Here is a 17,245-nt window from a genome sequence, read left to right on the forward strand (position 1 = left end):
GTTTAGGCGTCCCTCCGCCTGCTGGCAGAGTGGGTCCTGGTTTAAGTATAGGCCAAAGGGCTGCTGCTTCTTTTTGGAGATCTTCTCCGTGGTCGTGCTGGAACTTTTGTAGATCCTCTGGTAATCTTATTCTAACCTTCTTCTGTTTGTAAGTAAATGATAGTCCTTGTGGGAACTCCCACCTATAAGGGATTGAGTTAAGTCTCAACAACTTAGCCAATTCTGAATAGGTGGCTCTCAGATCCAATAGCTGTTTAGGAATGTCTCGGTAGATTTCCACCCTTTTCTCTTGTATCTCAATTGAGTTTTTGAAGTGTAGGCCTAATATTTTGTCTCTCTCCTCTCTTGATCTCAAAGCTATTAGACAGTCTCTAGATCTATCTTTTCTTACCAATCTTCCCAGTCGAAAAGCCGATACTATTTTAAAATCACTTTCTTCTTTTAAGCCCCAGAACTTTGAAAATTCTGTTGTCAAAAATCCAATCAAATCTTCTTGTTCGATTTCTGGGACCGCCCTAAGCCTAAGATTAGTCTCCCGGTTTTTCAGTTCCACCAAAGAGAGATAGGTTTGTTGGTCCCCTATCTGTTTATGCAGAGGCTTGACTTCTGCTTTAACTTCCTCAACCTCTTTTTTAGCTGATGTTGCAATTTCAACGGCTTCCCCTGCCAATTTACGGTTCTCTTCCGTTGCTCCTTGCAATTTTTCAATTGCTTGGGTGTGTTGGGAAACCTGATCTGTCAATTTCTGGATCGAGGATGTAGCTTGGTCAATTTTTGTTGATTGGTTATCAATTTTTTGATTTAATGTTGACAATTGTTCCAAAACTTGTTTCAGTGCTGCCTCTGCTCCTCCTGATGCCATATCTTCCTCTTCAGATTTTTCAGGCTTTTCACTTTCTACTTTTTGTGTTGCAAGCACAGCAGGCACTGATAGTCTACGTCCCTGAGTTAAAGTTGTTTGCAAAAGCTGTGCCTGCTTTTTTGCTTTTTCTTTTTCCTTAGCTTCCTTAGCTTTGGCTGCTCTTGTCTTTCCTGTACCACTCATCAGTCAATGTTCAAGGTCAGATGTTGTAATCCCATGGGAAAGACAAGTCCAAATTTATAAACAGTCTGGAGAAAGAAAGTAAGCAAAAAAACTTTTCCCAGGCCTTTGTTATCCAATGTCCTCTAGGGGGAGTGCCACCAAAAGTTAGTAAGAAGAAGGTAACTTTTCCGCCATTAAAGTTTCCGTTTTCAAAAACAATTTTAAAAGCAAGTTAGTTCCAAAACACTAAGAAAAAAGTCCTGCAGAGCACTTTAAAACGTTTAACAATGTTCCAACAAGGTGCCTGCAATTGTATCCACTCAAACTAAGTAAGCCCAAAAGTTGCACTTCAGTTACAAAAGTATCTGGAAGTTTGTAACAGTTCCGCAGTCAAGCAACTTCACCCGGCCACCCGAAGATTTGGGGTTAGAGTCTTCCCTCGCCCCATGGGGGACCGCTCCAAGTCCAATTTAAACTGTATTTTTTCTTCCTTTAAGAATAGAATTTCAAGTGTGCACGAAAGTCCCACTTTAAAGCCTTAAAGCTTCCCTGTTCACAGCGCTTTCCGCTCTTTAAACAGTCTGCTTTGATCTTATAAGCAGTGCCGGAAGACGGACTTCCTCTTTCTCGTCTCCCGGTTTCAGCCAAATTTCTTCAAGTTATTGTAACAAATCTTAAGTCCTTACTCACGGGTTTGCTGTTTCAGAGTAGTATTTTTTGGAAGAAAGGTCAGCGCTCATCCGTGACAGCCGCGCGGCTTCGCCTCCGCAGAAAGAGCGATGAACTCACAGCACCGCTCCCCCTCCTTCACTCCGGAGCCCCTTACGGGGTCCCTTCCGCGAATTTGGGGTCGCTCCAGGTGCCCGCCGAGTCCCACGGCCACGGACTCTCTCTGTCCGTGGTTTTTCTTGATGGGTTGCCGCTGCGCCGTAGCGAAACAACCCTTTTCTGCGGTGCCCCTCTTCAGAGCTCGAAGAGGTCCGCCATCACGGTTTCGCGCCGCCTCCGGAAGTTGATGGTAGAGCGAGCTTTTTACTTGGGCAGGATGCTATTAAGTGCAAGTAATATTTTTAAGAGTCATGAATATAAATTAATTTAAACCCTCCAACAGAGCAATTTTTGTTTTTTTTTTTTACTTTCATTATATATTTTTCAATGGGATTAAAAAGAAAATGGAATAAAATGACTGTGAACTTTATATCCAAACTAAAGACAGTGAGACAAAAGTATGCCTGTCGTGCAAAAACCCATTGTGCTTTTATTTCCTTCTGTAATAGTTGAAATTTGAAAGGTGATACTCTAATATTGCAGAAGTGGTTACACTAGAAAATATTTTCAGCAGTAAGCTCTTGAAGTGAGCAACTACCGGTATTTCCCAGGGGGTCGGGTGCAGCCAGCTTTTATCGGCCAAGGGTGGACTGGGGTGAAGCCTGGTCTGGTCTGCTTTCAAGTCCCTCTACTTACCCTGGCCAAATTGGCCAGGGTTCAAACAACTGGGTGGTGGGAAAGCCCGCCAATCAGAGTGGCCAGCCCAGGGATTTTTCACTGCCTGCCCCAGCGTTGCTCCCTGGGAATCTGAGGTGACGGGCAGCAATCGCTGCCCATCCCTTGACAGGGTAAGCAGCCATTTCTCCCCTGCATCTGTCCAAGCTAGTCTCATGTTTCTGTAGCAATCCCACCCAATATGGATGACCCCTTTATGCATGCTTGAAAGAGTATTTGATATGTATGTTTTGTAGTCAGACAAAAGGAGTAACTTTCCAGATTGATTGTATTTGAATACTGCTTTTCCTTCAAATGAACCCAAAGCAGCTTGTAAACAACAAATAGCAATAACATAATTATTTTATAGTTATGCTGTATTTGTGGTGTTCTATTAACAGATCATCAATAATGTAATCTATAAAATGCTGTTAACAAAGCAGCAACTAAAGTGAGATGAGCGCCGCAACCCCAGAGTCGTCCGCGACTGGACCTAACGGTCAGAGTTCCCTTTAACTTTACCTTAAACTAAGCTAAGCTAAGCACATTCTCCACACACCCATGACTCATAATCTTTCACCCTATTCAGTTCATTAAAATAAACATTTTGATTGAGAGATACTTGATGTTATACTGACAGAAGTGTGGTAGTGTATGGTCATCCATTTCATTGTGCATTCATGATTTGTGTTTGTGATAGGATCAGGGGAGTTATTTATACACAGTCGAACCTTGGATCCGAAACGCCTCCGTTTTGGAACATTTCGGCTCCCGAACGCTGAAAACATGGAAGTAAAGGCTCCTGTTTTCAAACGTTTTTCGGAAGCCGAACATCCGACGTGGCTTGAGTGCAGGAAGCTCCTGCAACAAACTGAAAGCTGTGCCTTGGTTGTCGAACATTACAGAAGCCGTATGGGCTTCCCGAACAGATTATGTTTGACAAGCGAGATTTGACTGTACATACATACATAATTGTTGTTTCTCTACCACCAGGCCTTGGGCTGATTAAACATTCTAATATCTTTATAAATGAGTTTGTGGGAGGGGAGGTTAATGGTCTGTTTTTATTTTGTTATGCATTTTGTGTTCTCATTTTGTATTTTTATGTTGTGAACTGCCCTGTGATCTTCAGATAAAGGGCAGTATACAAATTTAACAAATACAGTGGTACCTCGGGTTAAGTACTTAATTCGTTCTGGAGGTCCGTTCTTAACCTGAAACTCTTCTTAACCTGAAGCACCACTTTAGCTAATGGGGCCTCCTGCTGTGGCCGAACCACTGCTGCACGATTTCTGTTCTCATCCTGAAGCAAAGTTCTTAACCCGAGGTACTATTTCTGGGTTAGCAGAGTCAGTAACCTGAAGCGAATGTAACCTAAAGCGTATGTAACCTGAAGCGTATGTAACCCGAGGTACCACTGTAAATAAATGAATGAATAATAATTGATCCTGTTTGTACCTCAGAAGTTCTGGGGCAGATGTACTGCTTTATTTGCAATTGGTGAATGTTCCATAGCTTCCTGCTGTAAACCTATAGTTTTTTATACAACAAATGTTCTGGCTTATTTTATGTCCTGCTTTTGTTGTGCTATAGTGCAGGAGTGTTCCTCTAGATGTCAATAATGCAACTGGGGAAGCATAGCAGAACAATGAATAAACTGAAATGATGTGTGGATTGATCTGGTATAAATCTACCACATATACACTATTATTGCATTAATGACATGTTGTAGAATGCACCCATGCACAAAAACTAGCCAGAGGAGGGGCAAAGTACACCGTTCAGTTCTAGCTGTCCATCTGTTTCTCAAATAAAAATCCTTAACGTGGGCATGACCTTGGGTTATAGGCTACAGGTTGCTTACTGAAAGCAGCAACAAAAACTTTTAAAATCAGAACTCAATGAGATGATTCTGAAGTGATCCCTATACACCAGTTTGCCTATTCTGTGCCGCCCTGATTGCTTGCAATGGGGAACTGGATTATATAGAAAATCATTATGTTCCATGCTGAATCCTGTGAGTCCCAGATATGTCAGCATATGCATTTTAAAGATCCCTGCTAAGAATTATGCTGTTCAGAAGCTTTTCTTTTGAAGATTATATGTGCTACTTTGTTCCTTTTCTCTTTGTTGCAGTGTCTAGGTTTAGTAGATAGCACACAGGATAGCGAAACTAGCTGTAGAGTGAGGTTGTATCCTCAGTGCTGTTTTTCTAGAAAAAGAGGTGCTGGAACTCGCCCTGAACGCTTCTCTTGTTCTCTTGTAATGGCAATGGTGCCCACCTGAGAGGTGCTGGAACCGAGTTCCAGTGAGTTCCAGCTGGAAAAAAAGCCCTGCACACCTTCAAATTATCAGCGTTTTCTTGGTTTCTCTGGAATGGTGACTGGGTATCTACTCTTCTGTTTCTTTCAGCAATAGCTGTTTCATAGTACTTTTAGAAGTATGTGGTCCATTGAAGTTAGAGCCTCTGGGTATGGCCCTCTGAAATGCTTCCTTCCTTAAATAATGGAATCCACACATTGCTGATTATTATGAAGAGCTGTCCCCCATTAGCCATTGATCCAACTAGCCCTGCTAGGTGAGATTCTCTGGAGATACCTGGGACTTAATATATGTGAAGCATTTGTTCTGCTGATAAGCTGCACCCCTTCCTAGACTATCCTTTCCCAAACTGGTCCCTGGCCGATATCGATAGATTTCAACTTACATCAGCCTCAGCCAGTGTGGTCAATGGTAAGGAGTGATGGGTATTGGAGCCCAAAGCATCTGACTGGGCTCAGCTGTTCTAGAATCATAAGAGCTGGAAGAGACCCTGAGGATCATCTAGTTCAACCCCCTGCAATGCAGGAATATGCAGCTGTCCCGTACGGGAATCGAACCTGCAACCTCGGCGTTACCAGCACCACACTTTAACCAACTGATCTATTCAGGCTAAACATGTTCCTGCATTGACCTGCAGCTGAGAAACACATAAGGTCTGAATGGCTCCAGCTCTGCTTGCATCTTTATGTATTTCCAGAAGATTTAAAGAACTGGAAGGAATGTTGTTTGGTGTTTTCATCTATGGAAAAGTAGGCAACAGCTGCATCTCCTTTCCTCCGCCCCTTGTAAAACTCATCTGATTACTCAAGGGCATACATGGTGTCATCTTTTCCCCTTCTTCCCCCAAGAGGTTTGAAAATGGTTTAAAGGCATACCAGGAGCAGCTGCAACAACAGCACCAACAGAAGCAGCAGGCGTTGGACCCACGGTTTTCAATCCCTGGCTGTGGCTGTACAGAGCTCGGTGTCTCCTGGGTCACAGATGCTTGCCTTTTGCGCATCTCCATCCGCTCGGATCCCATGGGCTGCATGAGGAAAAAACAGGAAGGTTAGGCTCTGTGGAAAAAGCCCAGGCATCAGGTTTACTGCTTCACTCATAGTCTTGGCACCCAGTAGCTTTCCTAATTGTTGCTAATAGGTGAAGTGGCCTGTGGAGCAGTCAGAAGAAACTGCTTCCTTAATTCATGGTCCTAATCAGATGAGGAATTCTGGGCCAGTAATGTCTTTAAACCCACCGTGACTGTTTGTCATTGATTTTTAATTTGCCAAGTGTTTTACGGTCTTCGTTTCCTCCACAGAACAATGCAGCAAAGTTTTTGAAAGAGCAGGGGAAGTAGGAAAGATTCCCAGGGCCCCACTCAGCAAAATGAGCAGGAGGGACCCCCACACCACCCCAAGAGCAACAGGGCTCTACTCCGCCCTGTTGCAGATGCAGGTAATACACATCACTATCTAAATTGGGGTCAGCAAACTGTCCCTCAGACCTTGTGGGGGGCCGGACAATACCCTGCAAGCTAGTCCCATAGCTGCCTCTGGACCTGGAGAAGGAATGCACTTGGCACGCACTCAGGAGCGTGTCTTGAACCACCCGCCCACCGGCGTTGTTGATGAGCAGCAGCCGCTCCATCGGCCTGTCCCCATGGAGCTCCCAGGTGGTGTGAACCACATGCTGCAGCCCATCATACGAGGCCAGGTTGGTGGGCAGGCTGCGAATGAGGAGCACCGGGCAGGCTGCCACAGCTCGCCCTCCAGCTGTTCCAGTGTGGCCGCTGAGTGCGCCACCAGCAGCAGCGCTGAGCTGGGCACCAGGCATGGGGCAAGCAGGCGTGCCAAGGTGTGGCTGAAGCCCCACGATGCGCCCATCACAATGCCCATGGTGCGGCCCAGACCACAGGCCCACCTGCCAGCCTCTCGGTCCATGGCCTAGCCGAGTTTACCTCAGCGTGTGGGCAGCAAGGCTTCGGATTGGCTGCAGGGACTTCTTTTCAAGGAAACGCAGTGCCACGCCAGTTTAGCTCAGCAGGGGACTGCCCAAGCAGGCAGCAGGGTCCATGGGCAAGTCTGCCGACCCCCGATTGAAATGTTGACCATTTAAGTCTAAAATGACCTCATTGCAACACTGCCCAGGGTGCCTTTCTCAGGGGGCTCAGACACCTTTCTGAATGTCTTCATCCTGCCTCCCCTGCCCCAAAAGTTGAGCTGGGAAACAGAGAAAAGGTCACAGCGAGAATGCTTCTTGTTTTAGAGAGCTTGAGGCAGAAGCAACAACAGGTGCCTCCTCATCTCAGGCTGCCATGTCTATCTAGCCAGCATTGCCCATTATGACTAGCAGTAGCTCTCCAGAGTCTCAGCCGGAGGTGTTTCCCATTGGCAGCTACCTAATCCTTTCAAGGAAAGATGCTAGAGATTGAATCTGGGGTCTTTGGTATTCAACACAGGCACTATCCCCATGCTTTTATCTGAAGGAGCACATGAGAATACATCACAATCCTAAACATGTCTACACAGAAGAGCACTGAACCAGTGCTTTTGCCTGGCTGGAATGCGTCCTTGAACTCTGATAACAACTCTTGGTTCCCTGGTTGAAGGATCAAGAAGTGTGGGTGACCATGTGTAGAAACTAGCCTGCTAGGTAAACTTTGCATTCGTTGCTCTGCCTACTTTTGCTTCTGGCCTTGTCTGCCACTTGCACGTGCCCAGATGGCCTTCAGTTGGCAAAAAGTTTTCCCATCCTTGTTAAACACCCCGTGTTTATTATACATACAGCCATTTCAAATGGTCACAGGGATTATTTTGGGTTTAGGTAATCGTGCTCACCCTCTGACCTCACTCTCCTGCATTCTCCCCTTCCCACTGCCAACCACATGTACCTCTGCTTGCTGATTTCGGATGACACTTCATGCATATAGTGAAGTGGAGTATAATCCACAAAAGTTTATGCCACAATGAATTTGTTTGGTCTTTAAGCCACCGCAAGAATTCTCACTGGGACACATTTAACAGGATTCCCCCACCGGATATGTTTATAAGAAGTGATCTATACATCAGAAGATGCCATGCGAAAGTGAACAAAGAGGAGAATAGCACTTTTTAACAACAAACCCGTCCATTCTTATGCAGCAACACAGGACCCTGCACACTTACTATAGGTAGTATATCAGTGTAATTGGACCACTGTGGTGTAGCTGACAGTGAGTTGGACTTGGACTGGGGAGACCCAGGTTCAAATCTCTGTTCAGTCAACCAGCAAGCTCCTGGAAGACCTTGGGCCTGTTACTGTCTCTCAACCTGCTTCTATGATTAAATTAATGAGCTTAGCAAACAGCCCTGTGAAATGAAAACAGTGAGGATTCTGTTAGAGATTTGTTGCGCCCCTTGCAAAAGCATTTTTATAGACCACTGTCCGATCAGGTGTTAATTGTGGAAAAAATAACCTGAAACGTCAAAAAGGGAAAGAGAAGAAAATCAATTTGATCTCAAACAAAGGCCCACATTTCTCTGTTGGTTCTCTCCTTGTTCCATGTTAGGCCCTTTGTGGAGAGAGGGTTCTGTGAATGGAGCATACGCAGAGCCTGCTGAAGCTGAAAAGGGCCGTGTGTGTTCAAGACTGACAAGATGATTGGCCTGGCCTTTATTTTCAATTGTACTTTGGCTCTCGCAGCAAACGAGAGCTATAATAAAGCAGATGGTATATTGTTCGATGTGGCTTTATTCCTGCTTACTTTTGTTCCTAAATTAAGCAGGAACTGGTCTTGCATACATATTCAGGGAGCACAGGTTTTTGGAGGAAATGGAGGGGGAAATACTGTTCAGGTCATGTGCCTCTTTTGTGTCCTAAATAAATGAAGTTTGCATACCTTCCTTGCTATTGTTGCTGTGGTTCAGGCTGAGGTTTCCTTTCTGTATCTGACAAAGGCACACTTTAAATAACTGTACTGCAAGGCGAAATTCAGTAGCTGCAACTTATGATCAGCCTGCACAGCAGAAGACCATTGTCTGCTTATGAAATTTCATTTCCATTTCACTTTTAATTTGTATACTGCCTTTCTATATTGCTATACACAAGGCAGTTTACAAGCTGTAGAAAGAACAAAATATACAGTTCAACAAAAACCATACTGGATCCTGCCTAGCTTGACAAATATGCTAGCAGCTAAGTCACGAAAAACTAGGACTTTAAAATAGACAACTTACATCAAATAGAGTGATATTCAATACTCCATGTATTATGCAATAAAACTAACTTTCAAATGGCAAGCTAGAACACATATCCAAAGCATAATTATATTTAACTAGCCATAAATCAGGGATGGGGAACAAACAAGCAAACAAATAATATTCATACCCAGCCACTCTGGATGGCTTCCAAATGTTGTGCTACAATCCCCATCATTCCTGACCATTGAGCCGGAGTCCAACAATGTCTGGAGGGCCACAGATTCCCCACCCCTGCCAAAGATACAATTTTCTGTTGCACACTTCATTTCAGGTAGATGCTGGTGTGAGACACTAGAATCTTGTCCTGAATCCATATATTTGTGGATATTGACTCCTGCATCCCCTTTGAATGAGAACACATCCCTTGTTGTCTTTCTGGGCCCCTGTTGCTCCCTAACGTACCTTCAAGCAAATGTACAGAAAAGTAGACAGAAGTATACAGGTTGGCAGAAATGGGCGAATGAGTGGAAACGAAGGAGAAAACAAAAGCAAAGCCAGAAGAAGCACAGCTCAGCAGAGAGATTTGGGGTTGGTCACATTGTGCAGCTTGCCAATCTCTCCACAGGCAAGGCATCCTGTTAGAAGCAGAATTTTGCAGAGATCACTTTACCTCATGAGCTTTACCTCCCTTGCTTGATCAAGATGCCAGACCATTTGAAAAGAAGAAGAACCTATGATAATGTGTGTATTAACAAATGGTAAACTCGTTGAGGAGTTAGGAGCGCTTCTTTGTCTCTGAAGCTCTTGTTTATTACACTCACAAACATCATGTTTCCTTTTATTCCCTAAAGCCAAATCAGCAAATCACAAAGGCAGATGCTTACACTGGAAAAATTGGTCTAATTTAATTGCCAGCACTTGTCACTACTTGATAATTAAAAGGAAGGATGTGGTTAATTGGCTGCACTGGCTGCCATTTCGTTTCTGGGCTGAATGCAAGGCGATCACCTTAGAGTTCAAAGTCCCAAATATCCGAAAGACTGCCTCCTTCCCTCCAGACCCTGCTAGATGTTAAGATCGGGGGGGGGGGGCGACTCTTGGAAGTTCTACCTCCCTCAAGCAGTGGGGGTGGCCTGGGAGAGGATATTCTCTGGGGCAACCCCTAGGTTGTACATTTCCCTCCCCACAGAGGAGTGTCTGGCTTCATGATACTGAACAACTTTTAGTGAATGCCGAAGAACACCTGAGTTGTGGGTTTTTGCAGTCCATCTTATTCCTGTGATTCTAAAATGCTTTAACTGCTTTTAGTTTTAAATTTCAAATTGCTGTAACTTGCCTTGGTTCCTTACTGGTCAATGTGATGCTGAATTTGCTAGGTTAAGATCTGTGTGCATCATTTGCTTCCTCTGAATCCATAAGGTTGAGGCAGACTTTGAAGGTCCTCAGTGGCACCCTGTGCAAGGTGAAAATTTGGCAGCCTCGCCTCCTGCCTCCCATTCTACTCACACAATGCCGCTGACCAGAGCATATATTACAGTAGCCCAAGTTAAGACACTGGTATTACCAGTGAATGAAATTACCAAGACTGAGGCTCCCTTCTGCAGCTACTCCTACTGTCCAGATACAAGGAAGCTGACTGCATGATGCACAAAGGAACACTATTTATTCATTTTTATCTATGTATGTCATTTACTTTTTACCACTCTTCATCAAAATTCATCCCAGGGCAGGGGTTGTTGTTTTTTAAAGTAAAAATATAGTGAACTAAAATAATACAGATAATTAATAAAGCAGCAGCTAAAAGAACAAGCTTTAATAGCCTGGGTGAATGTTAAAAGGGTGTTTGCTGGGGTATAAAATGGGGGTGGGAATAACATGTCTTCCTTCAGTTCTTGTCGGACCCCAATTCCCATCAGCTCCAGCTCACATGACAATGGTTAGGGGTAATAAGAGTCATAGTACAACAATATTCAGAGAGCCACAGGTTCCCCATCCACAATGAAAGCAACAGGCAAGCCTTCTTGGTAAGTGTTGCCCAATCAGACAGTCACAGCTGGAAAGGCTCAGCTGTGCTGGTCAGAAAAGGGCCTGACAACCTAAGGCCATTGGCAGGTTGACATGGGAGATGCTTCTTCTTAAGGGTGCCTGTGTCCCAAGAGGTTTAGATAGGGAGGGAGAAGCTGTGGACCTCCAGATATTGTTAGACTCCATCAGCCTCGGCCAGCAAGGCCAATGGGCAGGGATGGTGGGAACTGGAGTTCCAGAACAACTGGAGGGCCACAAGTTCACACCCTTGATATAGGGTCTTAAAGATAAGTATTATTAGCATTCTGAATTAGGCTTGGAAGGGCACAGGAGGCTCAAGAAGTTCTTTCAAATCTGGCAAAGTGGGAGTTGAATGACTGGTCCCCACTAAAATCCTCACTGCTGTATCCTGTGCAAATTGTAGCTTCTGAATAATCCTTGAAGGTAGTTGCACACACCAGTGCTGTCAGGAGACTGCCAGAACATAAATGACTGTGGCCAGTCTATTCCCTATCAAGGAATTTTGTGCAAGACTCGGTACCACAGACCAAGCAGTTGGAAACTGTGATTCATGGTGGAAGAGAAATCTTCAGTTCAGTACAAATATGGAAGCCTCATATTAAAAAGTTATAGAATACCAGAAACTAGGTTGCCTACGCCCAAGTATGATGTTTTTAGCTCTGAAAAGCTTTGTTCTTCTGCAGGCATTATAAGCATTGCTTTACATTTCAAAGGCAATGCTAGTCAGAACTGCAACACCCACCCACACAGTCACAACAAGAGGTACACTGCCCTATTCACTAATAAGCTCAAGCTTGCATTCAATTTATCCACGATCTATTTGACAGCAATCTGACAGCATGAAGAGGGTTTAAATGGGGACAATTATGTGTTCAAATGTAGGCTGCTTTGGAAAACTGGCTAATGTAGATACTAACTCCGAACCTTCAAGTTCTTAACTTTATTGGAACTATACATATATTTATATTTTTACTATTTGAAGGTCAGAATGCAAAATTAAAATGACGTCCTTAGGTACATAGGCTACTTCTAGATGACCTGTTTATTGAGCATTTATGCTGATTTGTTTGCACAAAGTTTGCAGGGATGTTAGATGACATTGGCCAAGATTATCCTCAGTGGTCTGGGGTGCAAGCTTCAAACCCATAGCTATTTATTGAGCATTCATTCTTTTTTGCTTATAGGGAGGTTAAATGGCATTGCTTCAAGCAAGTGTTATCATACACTTTCCACTGTATTTCTTCATCACTTTCCTTACAGCACAAAAAAATCCAGTGCTGAAGGGGAAGTGGGCTTGTTGTGCAAGAGCAGCAAATCAGGTTTAATTGTGCAACCTGTATTTGCTCGTAGTTGATTGAATCACACCCAAAAATGGCAGCAGCTTGACGCACCTGTGTGTGTGTGTGTGTTTAAGGAACTCTAAATGCAGAAAAATCATTAGCTAGTTTGTCAGTCACTAAAATAGTTACATCTGAGTGTACTGCTTTAGTTAAACTCACTTTGAGTGGGTGGGTGTGGGCATGTGTGGGTATGATATATATATATATTGCTGAATAGATTTATTTTGTGATTCTATGAGCCACTTGATAATTAACAAAATGGAGCTGAGCAGACAGCTGCTGAAGCCAATGTTCTCAACTGACTCCTGTCAAGGTCTAATTCAATGAGCATTCTGTTCCCCAGGCTTTCTTATGAATGGCCTCAACAAAGCCAATTTCACTGTAGTATGTTGTGATTCACACCAAGGAATCTGACAGCTCATAGTGGGTGCTGAAATCATGTGGCAGTGTATGAGCCATGACTCAGATTTTATTGTATTAAGTGCTGAAATCTGACTCTGATCAAATAGAAACTGACACTGTATTGGTCAGCATGGTGGTTTGCCTCAGGGTGACTCATCATGGAGTGCACAATCATTGATTCATATTCATTTGCCTTTTGAGTTGGAATCCTCTGTTGGAATCCTCATACTTCTATGCTAGGGTATGAGTCCACAGGTGAATCCTAAATTGCATGGGGGACCAGGTATCCTGTGTCCAATCCAGCTTGCCTAATGGCAAGGCATGACTCCCCTAAACACAAAGGAGATGCTGATGTGCATTTGTTATGACATCAACACCTGATTGGCAATTATGCAAAGGATGTTAGTGCCATATACACTAAGGTTACCAGACGTCCCCATTTCCCGGGGACAGTCCCTGGATTTACAAATCAGTCCCCATACAAAATCCATTGAAGTTGAAAAGTGTCCCCGGTTTCATTGAAAAAAATCTGGTAACCTTAACATACGCTCTCCACATATGCTCTTGTCCCAGCTGCCATGAAGGGTGCCAACTGCCTAAGCTGAAATGCCACATGGGGCAGAGCCAAGGAGAGAAAGCCCTAGATCAGATCCAAAGGTCTCACAGACTGTATCTTGCAAATGGGCTGCCAGGTCCCCACCCATGGACTGCCCCCAATGATCATTTGAAGGCTTTTGCGGGGTCCCCAAAACTGGCCAAGTGGAGCTTCAGGAGAAAGCCTGAAGGAAGTGTGTTTTGCAAAGCTGAGACATCTAAAAGAGCCAGTTACTGTCATAATAAAACAGAAAATAAGAAAGATGGCCAGGTAGGATAATCTCTGTTTATCTGTTTTCAACAGCATGTTATAGTATGACAAAATAAAGCAACCTCTACAGTTCCACTAATATTATCCTGCTGGTGTTTTCAATGCCGTGTTTTAAAATGAGTTTAGATTAAAATCAGCGGCACAATCCAAACTTTAGCTATTCCAAGGACCACATTAGACATGTGGTGGAAGATATCAACAGCAGCCGAGCAATTGTTCTTTGGATCCGGGTCATGGATCCAAGATACGAGTTCACCCTTTTCTTCTGCACCATTTCCCCAATCTGGATATTCTGACTTGTGCGAACAGGATTCCTGCTGGACTAGATGGGCCTTTGGCCTGATACGGCAGAGCTCTTCTTATATTCTTAGTGCCATCTTTGTTTGGGTTCTAAGCCTATTGATTTCAGCATGTTTATTTCTTTGGTTAAAATCAGTGTGTGTGTGTGTGTGTGTGTGTGTGCGCGCGTGTGTGTGCGAATGATGACAAATTCATGGAGAATAAGGCTATCAATGGCTGCTCATCACGATGCATTAACAGATGGTGTGACATTGCTATCTCAGCTTCCCAACACTGTGCATCACTGACGCTTGCTGAGAGAGGTTGGGACAAGGCGGGGGAGGGGGGCTCGGTGTGGGTGCAGGGTCAGGAGCATCAGATTGTCTCCACCACTGTGCCCACACCATGCAGAACTCTCAGCTGCCTTGCCCCTCCCCTTCGGTCACCTGCTTGTCATTTCTACCATGATGGCTATGTTCTTCTTCCACTGTGTTATAATCAGAATAGACCCATCGAAATTAGTATACCTTAAGCGTTATATCCATTAATTTCAGTGGATCTGCCCTGAGTAGCACTGACACTGGATGCAATCTATTGCAAGTGCATTTTTCTGTGAATGATTTGGAAGCATAATGCTCCTGCTGTCATTATGAAGCTAAAGAAGCCTACTATATATATATATGAAGTTATTTTTGCTCTAATCTGCCTTGGTTAGGATTTGCCCCAGGAGGTGGCATAAAAGGACTTTCAATAAATATCAGAAAAATCCACGTTAGGAAAATGTTTGTGTCTGAATATTTCCAACAGAGTGTATAATAGTACTTCAATGTGTGGTTGTAGCACATATTGCAGTAATATATAAAACGATTCCAATTACTATAAAAAACCCCTGCATCTTTCTAATATCCTCCAGCCTTCTATTAGGTAGGCAAGATTCCCCATAAAAAGACTTGTTCAGAACTTTTAAAACGATTTAGGCTCATCATCTTTTTTCTGCTATTTGGAAATTTTAACTCTCAAGGTTATTAAAAGGTTATCTGTTATTCCTATTTTTGTATTGGAACTATGATGATGTGTAGCGTAGTGACAGCCCTTTAGGAGCAAGTTTATTCTACAATTTATTTTTTAATACAAGACTCCAAAATGAAGAAAATCATTAGTGGGCCAGTAATATTCTTGATGCAACTCACGTTCATAATTGTATTTGAATGAAATACTGTATTGTAGTTCAGCTGCTGGAACATCAGCAATTTAGCTGCAGAATTGACTTTTTAAAAATACCCACTAGGTACTCTTTTCACTATGGGGTAATGGACAGTTTCCCTGCAACGTGACGCTGTATAATTCATGATTTACATCATAAAAAACAGCATAACCTCCAAAGTATTGGAGTGGGAATAGAAGAATGGAGCAGCTTTAAGACATGCTATGTTATATTACCAGTTTTTCAATTGTCGAGGTTCCACTGCAATAACTGGCCAACTGGTTGAGCTGTGCCCAAACCCCAGATTGTGTATGCGCCAGTATATAGTCAGAAAACTTCTGACCTCCAAGCCTATTGCATTCATACAACTAGACAGACAACATAGAACCACTTGGTGTTGGACTAGGACCAGGAGACCAGGGTTCAAATGCCCACTCACTTGGACCAGTCACTATCATTCAGGCTAACCTTCCTCATAGGGTTGTTCTGAGGATGCAATGGGAAGGGGGAGAAGTGTGTGTGGCAACTTAAGCTCTTTGGAGAAAATGTGGGATATAAATGTGCATATGTATGAGATATATATAGTATCAGCCATAGATTGTATTGTATGGCTAGTGGTTTGCATTTCACTCTGGCTTATGCTGTGTTGCATACTTCGGATATTATCTACTAATACTGAAACTAATGAATGGGTTTTGACACTGTAGGCGTGATCCAGAGCTAGCTGAATATATGTAAGTCCCACTAAGGTCAATGTTCTCAGCTGAGGATCATGCCAACCCCAAGTTGGCCACTGAGGGCATAAGCTTGACAGAGAGCTGCAGCCAGTTTGGTTCCATGATGGATGTATTTGTATGATGCAAAACCTTTACAAACCTATGCTTTACATTTTAGATGTATACTTTAAAGACGTAGGCAGATACCCCCCATGGCCATGATTCATATGCAGACAAGGTGTTAATATATGACTAGTCATGTGAGAATGACAATAGCTAAACTATCCTTCAGCATTTAAGAGCCTAGATAATAGGGATGTGCAGTTAAATGAACTTATTCCTGCAATTATGAATCCACCCAGTGATTGATGTATGTGAGCCTGTCTATATGCATTACTCTGCTTAGCTTGGGGTTTTTGCGCTGCGTGTTTCTGCGTCCAAAATACTCCATATAAACTAATTTTAACAGGCAAGGAGGGGTCCCTGCGGCCTCTTTCCAAACGGCGCCCCCTGGCGTTCGGTTCCAAGGGACTTTGTCGGAAGAAGCGAGCAAATATCTGGCTATGGGTTCGCTTACTGCTTGTCCTTTTGCTCCTTAACTTTAGAAAAGGGGCAGTTAAGATCATGTGCTGGCGAAAACAAGCCTGCCATTCCCCCTTCAGCGAAAAAGCAAAGCCGAACAGGATGAAATTGACTCGGCGCCAATCTAGACCGAAAGCCTTCCCGGAAAGAAGCCGACAGGTAAGGCGGGAACCGGGAAGGAGGCAGTTTCCACGCGAGGGCGGAACTGCTACCCGCTGTGCAGGAAAGGCGGATGGAAAGGAAAAAAAGAGACCTTCGCTTTCTCAACCTTTCACGCCCGGCTAAGTATATGTGAATATACATGGACATAACCAGGAGACTTTTCCAATCCGCTCCATTCCCAGCCCTTTTGCGCGTTCACGAGGATCGCCCGCAGACCTGACTCTCGCTCAGGCGGCTTCTCCTTTAGCCTTGAGGACAGGCTCTCTTGCAGGGCTGGATGGACGGAGAGCCCTTTGCTGACCTAGGAAGGATCCAGTCGAGTACTTGGTGTTTGGAGGACTCTTGGGTTGGTGGACGGGGGAAAATGCCAAGCCAAGCGCCCTGGGGTCACCGAGCCTCCACCATCCAAGCTCCCGTAGCGGGGATCCAGACTGCCTTCTACCTGGCCAGGGATTTGGATCCCTCTCCATCTACCCTTCCTCATGGTAGAGCTCACTCCTAAACCGCTTTCCCCGTTCCTCAGCACCAAGGATGACAGAGCACCTGTTTCCAATGGCCATGCCCAGCAATGCTCCCCATCCCGCAGCTGCTTTCCAGTTGAGCCTACCCCCCACCCCTCAGGAGGAGATGCCGACACGAAGCCCCCTCTCCAACCCCGGAGACA

At 44.2% G+C, this 17,245-nt stretch overlaps 1 protein-coding gene across 7 annotated transcripts in view; it reads right to left on the reverse strand.

Moving 5' to 3' along the window:
• Window positions 1-17,245, reverse strand: part of RGS20 (regulator of G protein signaling 20) — a 51,227-nt gene that overhangs the window by 9,019 nt on the left and 24,963 nt on the right. For all 7 annotated transcript variants that reach the window (XM_083451373.1, XM_083451378.1, XM_083451372.1 and 4 more), the window contains one exon: window positions 5,704-5,852. In XM_083451373.1, the coding sequence (XP_083307499.1) occupies window positions 5,704-5,852 (149 nt within the window). The remainder of the gene's footprint in view (window positions 1-5,703; window positions 5,853-17,245) is intronic.

The sequence above is a fragment of the Podarcis tiliguerta genome, assembly GCF_965153285.1.
Source record: "Podarcis tiliguerta genome assembly, chromosome: 7".
Classification (NCBI taxonomy): Eukaryota; Metazoa; Chordata; class Lepidosauria; order Squamata; family Lacertidae; genus Podarcis; species Podarcis tiliguerta.